The sequence below is a fragment of the Tachysurus vachellii genome, chromosome 20, assembly GCF_030014155.1.
Source record: "Tachysurus vachellii isolate PV-2020 chromosome 20, HZAU_Pvac_v1, whole genome shotgun sequence".
NCBI classification, from domain to species: domain Eukaryota; kingdom Metazoa; phylum Chordata; class Actinopteri; order Siluriformes; family Bagridae; genus Tachysurus; species Tachysurus vachellii.
In genome coordinates, this window is record NC_083479.1 from 6,002,035 (window position 1) to 6,010,000 (window position 7,966).

Genomic DNA, 7,966 nt, shown 5'->3' on the forward strand with positions numbered 1-7,966 from the left:
TGCTTGATTTTGCTGCAGCTTTCTTCAAAATTGGCCATTCTAAAGAAAACCTCTTAAATTCTTCTGTTATACTCCTACCAGTAAAGACACATGTTATTACTTTGTGTGATAGCTGTACTCATGTTTGACAGACACTCTAGATGCACCATACACACAAATCCACCCCCAGGGCAACTCTAGAGTAGATCCAGAAATATTACAGCTTTAAGGAGGAAACCAGTGAACCCAGAGGAAACCCCAGACTGCTGCATCACCATGTTGCCCAATTCCCATTAAAATCAAACCTGAAGATGATTTAAAAAAAAACCCAGAGATGTGAGCTTGTTGTTTATTGTTATAATCAAACTGATAAACGGTTAATTGCATCAATAGCCAGACAACACAATAACCTCTATTAGCTTCGGCAGGGCTCACAATCCGCCGTGAGAAATGTTGCTGGGTTAAACATACAGTATATATAGATTTATATTTTTTAATTGGCATTTAGATATGTTTAGTAAGTACATTCTCCTCTACAAGATTCATGTACAATATACAAGTTCAAAAATATAGTTTGTTTGCATTGATTTCATTTCCCATGGTTTCTCCTCAGGATGACAGAAATTCACATTAGCATGTTGTGGGGTGAGGAGTCAGACTTTTTTTTCCGGTAATGAACCTACTGTAAAAAGGACTGAAACTAGGCGCAGAGTTTCTCAAAGACGTCAATGTGTGTGGACCCAAAAAGGTTAGTAAGTGCACGGATGAAAAAACCATCAAAATGAAAGACCACAAAAGTGTGCATGGGCCTGGGGGAAAAAAGTTTAAAATGAATAATAAAAAAAAATTAGGCATGAGCTGATGTTTACCAGCAGTTTCTCAGGCAACGCATGACCTCTCACACACGCACCTTAACGCACGGACATGCATCCTCACACACACGCACCCTCACACACACAGGCACGCACCCTCACACACATGCTCACACACAGGCACGCACCCTCACACACATGCTCACACACAGGCACGCACCCTCACACACACAGGCACGCACCCTCACACGAGCACACACGCACCCTCTCGCACACACACGCACCCTCTCGCGCACACACGCACCCTCTCGCGCACACACGCACCCTCACACAAACGCAAACACAAATAAATGGATGCAGTACAGTTTGCTGATTACGAGCCCTGAACATTTGGCCGATCCTCACCTGGCAGAACACAGAATCAAACACTTAGCTTCCTATAAGGCCATGTAAAGGTATTAATAGAAAAGATTAGTATTGTAGTTAGAATTAGGAATATAATTCAAATGGCAGAATTACATTCTTAAGTGTCTGAAGAGAACACGTCCACAATATAAAAAAATGAGAGCAAAGTGTTGTAGGGGCAGGGCTGTAAGGGAGCGGGGCGGTAGGGGAGCGGGGCAGTAAGGGAGTGGGGCAGTAAAGGAGCGGGGCAGTAGGGGGCGGGGCAGTAGGGGGGCAGGGCTGTAGAGGAGGGGGAGATCCGGCAGTCATGCGGTGCAATTTTGAAATGATGAGGCAAAAGATGCAAAAACAAATGTGGAACAACACATTAAAATAACAAGAATAGCAGGAATCTTGTTTGGAAACAAGAAATACTGATGACGACAGAAATACAGACAGGGAAGAGAATAGGTTGGTTTAGTCGCCGGCGGTAGCGGACAGTGTGCTGGGACTGAAATAGAAAAAAAAAAAAAAACAATAAACATACCCACATGAATATATACTGTAAGCAGATGACCAGATTTAAACATTCCCATCATCAAAAAAAAAAATATCAAAGAAGACCTCCCCTTGGTCCTCTTTTCATCAAGGACTCAGAAAATAAGTTCTTATGGTGCTCATACATATGTATTCAAAAAAAAGGCACGTTGTCTTAGAAAGAAAGGAAAAACAAGAAGAGAAGAAAAAGAAAAGAAAAGAAGGAAAAGAAAGAAACATTTACATAACTAACAAATATCCAATCCTAGAAATCTGTAGGTCGAGGGACAAGAGGGATTTTGGATGAAGTCTCCCAAAAGTCGGCTTTCCCTCCTTTTTCTCCCTTAAAACCTTGTACACTGAATGTAGGACACAGCTATACTTTTGATGTGTGTGTGTGTATAAGAGAACAAATATACTATAAGTGACTAGTTAAGGCTGTGTGTTTTGAGCACATGCCATTTCATGTCATTACAAAACACCAAAACTCAGAATAAGTCTAATATAATCTTGCTTTGGTAATAGAAAGAAAATTGAGCAAAAGAGAAAAAAAAAAAAAAAAAGACACAAAAACAAGAACAAGACAGCAAAAGCTCATTTCTACATTTTGCTAATTGCAGCCTGAATGGATTGCAGAGAACTCCACAGCGGATCAGTTCATTTACGCAGGGGCTCTTGCGCTCTCTCTCTCTCACTCCTTCTCTCTCTCTCTCTCTCTCTCCATCCTCACGAGTAAGGCTTCACGATGTTCACAGTGGTTTCTTAGCATGGGGGAGGGGTGAGAAGAAGAAAAGAGAGAGAAAAAAAAAAAAAAAAAAAAAAAAAAAGGCTGCTTTGCAGGGAGGAGAAATGAATTTTACTCCATCCACATCTCTCCCTCACAGACTGGTCTCCGTTTTCTTTTTTCTTAAAATTCCTTTTCATACATTTTTATTTTCGTCTTTCCGGGTAGCGATGATCACGTTTCAGGCTTTCAGGTGCGGCTGGCGATAAGGAAAAATGGATGCTGTGGAGATAGAAACCAGAGGTCAGATTAGGAGCCAGTCAGCATGCATTAATATGTCAGAAACAGACATGTATGTCAGAAGACACAAACAGTGTTTTAGGTACATTAGATTGCAGTAGATACAATAGATGTATCTACCTAATGTATGCAGATCTAAATTCTAATTTATAATAATGATGATGTGATATTCGGTATCATTTGATCTGGTCTTATACGATCTCAGTGTGAATGGTCTTGCTCAAGGTTCGGCAATAGCTTCGCCAGGCGCGAGTGTTTAGTATGCTGCCCAGTGGTATGGTTATGTTGCTAGGATACCGAACTGACCAAGCAAAAAATGGTAGCTAACGATGCAACAGTGCGCCGTCGAGCTAGTCAGCTAGCTAAGTGCAGTAATACACGCTACAGTGATTATGCTTTTCTGAGAAAGTGTCTGTTATGTAGCCAGTGGTTGGTTATAAGCTTGTCTTTTCTCTTTACATTGCACATAAAAGCTACTCTTCAAGGGCTTCATTATTTGGCTAATTAGTCTGATGTGTAGTGCAGGAGGTGGTGGGATTCAGAACGAGCTACAATAATTAATTTCCTTTAACGAAATTAAAAGAAACAAAAAACAAAAACAAAAAACAACAACATCCCCCACACCCTCTAATACGTTTGCTGCATTTGTTTTTATGTCCGTTTGAAGGAAGAGTTACCTGTGAGTCAGACAGTCCTGTAAGTCAGAGTCTCATCTGTGGCTCTTCTGCTGCTGCATTAGTCCCACATTCTCATACACTCTGGAGCTGTCCTCCCGCATACTGCGCACACACACACACACACACACACACACACACACACACACTTGTTTAAAGACAGATACTAGCTGCTACAGACGCTTAGTATTTTGCTCATCTCTGTACGTACACGGCCTTGCACACATTAAGGCATGTGGGATATAATTTTATCCTCCCACAGTATTACACTGCCACCATATCCAGTGCTGTTTACTCCACTTACACCTTAGTGCAAGTTTATACTCGAAAGTGCAGTCTTTAGCCTTTTTCAACACTAATGTTGCATCGGCATATGTACATCATATTTTGAACAGCTAGAGTGAACTTTCTAATATTATCAGGACACCTGCCGGAAGCCTCGTCTCCTTCTCTAGACCTTGTGCTGTACTGCAGAATCACAAAAGTCCAGCATCCAGCTGTGTTTTCAGCAATGTATGAATGCTCCCGACCGCACAGTTATTTTATTAGTTATATTATGCCGTGCTCTTGTACTCTCTTTAAAAGTTGAAAAGGTTTCTGTCTGTATTAAGGGTAGCATTTAAATTGTTCGAGTTGCCTAAATTGCCTCTTATGATCCGACTGGGTTGTGACCTCGATTAAAGAGAAGTGGGATGAATTGTAAAAACACGTACAGTAGGTTTAGATACATGTATAGACTTGAGTCTTCTGTTAAACATCCGGTAGGGTCGAAATGGGTGAAAGAGACGTGACAGAAATGTGAGTGTTGCTTAAACGCTTGCTAAATGTGCTGACTAGACAGATCTCTGACGTGACTGGGTGTGGTCGGATATTCTACAGAACACTAAAAGAAAACAAAAGCACTCTGCCTGAGACTTCCGGCCTGCAAGGACACACGCAATATAAACACAAAGGTGTTCGCTTCAAATGTCCGAGTGCTGAATTACAGAATCTTCAAAGCTGCTCAAACACAATCATGAGCTAAATGAGTCTGCTGATTAGCTTGTGTGAAAGAACAACAAAAAACACTTATAGATATAATAGATATAACACATAATAGATATAACATGCCAAAAGATCAGTAAAAAATAAATAAATAAATAAATAAATAAATACATTATATGCAAACAGTATTGTTTTTCATTAGTGAAGTGAATAAGCCACTGAAAAGCAAAGCCTTCTTTGCACTTCTTTTATGCTGACTTTGTATCAGAAGCGAATGTAATTTCCTGCTGCACTGCGTTTCACTTTCATCACGCCGGTGCACTCGTGCCACAGTGAAATGCAATCCCGGCCCAAAGCCTTACTCTGTGGGTGTGAACTTAATCAGAAAAAAAAGCATCCGGATGCCCTGGATATTTTCTAATCAACAAAACAGATGGAAAACTACTCACTCGGCACAGGTTGGCGTAGGGGTGCAGGGAGGAAGCGGGCTCTGGTCCCCTCCGCTCAGATCAGTCAGCGAGTACTTAATGTTGGTGTACTCTCGTCCTTTGATTTTGCTTTTCTGAAACGAAGAAAAGCCAAAGGATTTGAGGACAAAGCACAGTAATCGATGCTACGACGACATCTGATGCTGACTTCACCTGGCAGGCTGAAAATGAAACATTTCACACTACGAGTCTAACTTCAACACGGACGAGTCTTCACACCTGCTCCTCCTCTATGCGGCGCTGCAGGGTCTCTATGTAATGCTGAACTGCCATGTAGATGAAGCGGTACTGGGCTTCGGTCTGCACCATTCCTGAGCGCTGTGATCGCACCATCTGGATCGTCTTGGGCACATCAATGTCACAGTCCACTCCTGCATGTAGACAAAACAGCAATTTCACAGCAAAGCCCAACAATTACAGATCCTATCCCCCCTTTTTTCCCTCTCATATCATTATGGCTTTACCTTTCTCTCTGATGATGTCTATTAAGATGTCAATCACAATAAAGGTCCCAGTGCGTCCAATCCCGGCACTGATGAGCAAACAAAAGTAAACAGAAATATCTCATTTGGGTATCAGTGCATCCCGTAAGCACCAACATCTCACCTAAGAAAGATGTTCAAGTCAGGAAACTATTTTTGTGTGCTTTATTATGGTGCTTGTTATTGCAGTAGATATTAGCATCTCTCTTAAGTGCCCCGGTTGTTGCATAAAAAATATTAAGACAGCACAGGCAAGGAGACAATATATTGCATATGAGAAGGGGGAAAATACAGCACATGTTTAAAGGGTTTAAGGCTTGCATTACCTGCAGTGCACCACAATAGGCCCAGCCTCTAGAATGCCCTCTTGCTTTAGTTTGACCTCCTCCAGGAAGTCCAGCACACCGCCGGGATCTGCGGGCACACCATGATCGGGCCAGGCACGGAAATGGTACTGCCATACAGTGCGCTCTGTGTTTCCCTGTACAACAAGAACACAAACTGCTCAATCATAATTGATGACTTGATCCAGTGGAGCTTATTGCACGCGCACACATATGCGAGCACAGGCACACATTTGCCTTTATTTAACAGATCGATAAAAGTGTCAAATCACACACAATCTTTCTGATGTTTGTCGTTTTATGCTTTCCTTTTCATTACCTGTCCGACTTTCGAAAGCTTCAGCTCTCGCAGGATGTAATCGTGCGCTGACGTCTCCTTGACGTTGCGCACACGCATTGCACCGTATTCCTTTAGCGCCGAAACGTCCGGCCAGTACTTCACACACTTACTCTGTAAGGATACACAGTGACATTCGATCGTCCCGTTCTGCATTCTAATACTAAGGTTGCTTTTCATCAAGGGCCAAGATTTCATTTTACAATTTTTTGATACATTTCAGAAATTGAAATTGTCTTAGATGCTTAACAGCCAGCATGTTAAAAATACTTCACTCCTGTGCCAATAGCAGAGAGAAATCATGCTTCCATTTTATATTCAATATGTACTGACAAATAATATGGAAGCAATCGCTTCGATGATGCCACCAAAGACCTCCATCTAAACACTGACGCACCTTGCTCCTCTCGACCTCCTTAGTCGTCATAACAATGACTCGAGAGTTTTCCTGAAACACCATCCTCCAGAAGTCACTTATTGTATTCTGCAGACAGCCCTGTGTGGCGATGTAGCTTTTCTTTAATCTGGCGTTGTTGCACTTCGACTCCAACTCTGGCTGCATGACAACAGAGGCAAATGAAACACTGCAAACACACAGTGCTCTAGACACACTGTATTAGGTTTCTGCCGAATGTGGCGTTCCCTCCTGCCTTATCCTGATCTGTGTTATTAAATGTTCATGTAATCAAATGTCATTTAATCTAAGCTTGCTTATATATATATATATATATATATATATATATATATATATATATATATATATATATATATATAAAAATATATATATATATATATATATATATATATATATATATATATATATATATATATATATATATATATATATATATATATATATATATAAATATAAACAGTATTGTGTCTTAAAAAAAATATTTAAATGGTCAGCTGCTTATATTTGTTGTTATTATTACCATGATGATGTTAGCGTTGATGTAATCGGAGCCCGGCTCGTTTGTGTCTCCGTCGTTGAGGATGACTCGCGTGTGGTCGACTGAAAAGAGGTTGACAGAGGAAGTAAAAAGTCAGCCGTTTTTACTCACATGCTGAACCGCACAGCTCTCTCTCTCTGTCACTTCTCAGCCCCTTCTACATGCCTCTGCTTTAAGATAACAGCCATTAAATAGAGGAAAAAGAAAGCAAATGTACACACATGGAAGGATGTTTTTGTATCTGTTCTTGTTCTTGTTCTCGGCGCGCTGGCCCTCTTTGCGACTGTACAGCAGCTTGCACTCCTGCTGTTGAAGCGTCTATGCACAATAAGAGAAGGTGCAGAAATGGAAATCATAAATTCCAGCATTGCTAAGAGAGTGCAGGATAATGTAATAACCTATTTAACTATGTTAACTGAAGTGTGGATGATGGCTCTCACCTCAAACTCTTCCCAGAAGCCCTGTTTGACCTTATCGGTGGCCTCGGCCGGTTTGCTGAGCTCCCGCACTCTGCTCTCGATCTCGGCTGCGTTAATGCGTGTCGTGTTGAGAGGCTTTAAATACAACAGGCAGGAAGTTTACAGTAAGGCATCTTCTGACTTAGAACTACAACAGGGTTCTAGGTAGATCAACAGCTCTATGTGGAGGACGTTTACGTTTTAGTTGCTCTGAGACTTTACTATACAGAGATGTTTTTTCAACTGTACATCCTAAGGCTTTTAGCACAAGAGAGCGCAAAACTTTAGTAGGCTAAACTTCACAACCTCCATCTTGATTTACTCTGATTACAAGACAAGTGCACAAGCATGAGAGTAAAGCCTGAAGTAGAGTTAATTAACATTCAGATTGAACCGTCTTTTAATTTTAATTTAGAGGATGATATACTACTGAAACACCAACAGATTTAGTTGTGCTTACTTATTTATTTCCATTGTTATTACTCACTAATACATCTTCTAAATATTGAA

The 7,966-nt window shown here is 40.9% G+C and overlaps 1 protein-coding gene across 1 annotated transcript in view; it reads right to left on the reverse strand.

The window, feature by feature from the left end:
* Positions 1-314: 314 nt before the first annotated feature.
* ptpn11a (protein tyrosine phosphatase non-receptor type 11a) overlaps positions 315-7,966 on the reverse strand; it is a 15,456-nt gene continuing 7,804 nt past the window's right edge. The window contains exons 6-16 of the mRNA XM_060895752.1: positions 7,439-7,552; positions 7,220-7,316; positions 6,981-7,060; positions 6,443-6,601; positions 6,028-6,159; positions 5,691-5,845; positions 5,347-5,414; positions 5,102-5,253; positions 4,844-4,956; positions 3,414-3,515; positions 315-2,718 (exon numbers count right to left, since the gene is read on the reverse strand). Coding sequence (XP_060751735.1) covers positions 3,446-3,515; positions 4,844-4,956; positions 5,102-5,253; positions 5,347-5,414; positions 5,691-5,845; positions 6,028-6,159; positions 6,443-6,601; positions 6,981-7,060; positions 7,220-7,316; positions 7,439-7,552 — 1,140 coding nt within the window. The 3' untranslated portion in view covers positions 315-2,718; positions 3,414-3,445. The remainder of the gene's footprint in view (positions 2,719-3,413; positions 3,516-4,843; positions 4,957-5,101; positions 5,254-5,346; positions 5,415-5,690; positions 5,846-6,027; positions 6,160-6,442; positions 6,602-6,980; positions 7,061-7,219; positions 7,317-7,438; positions 7,553-7,966) is intronic.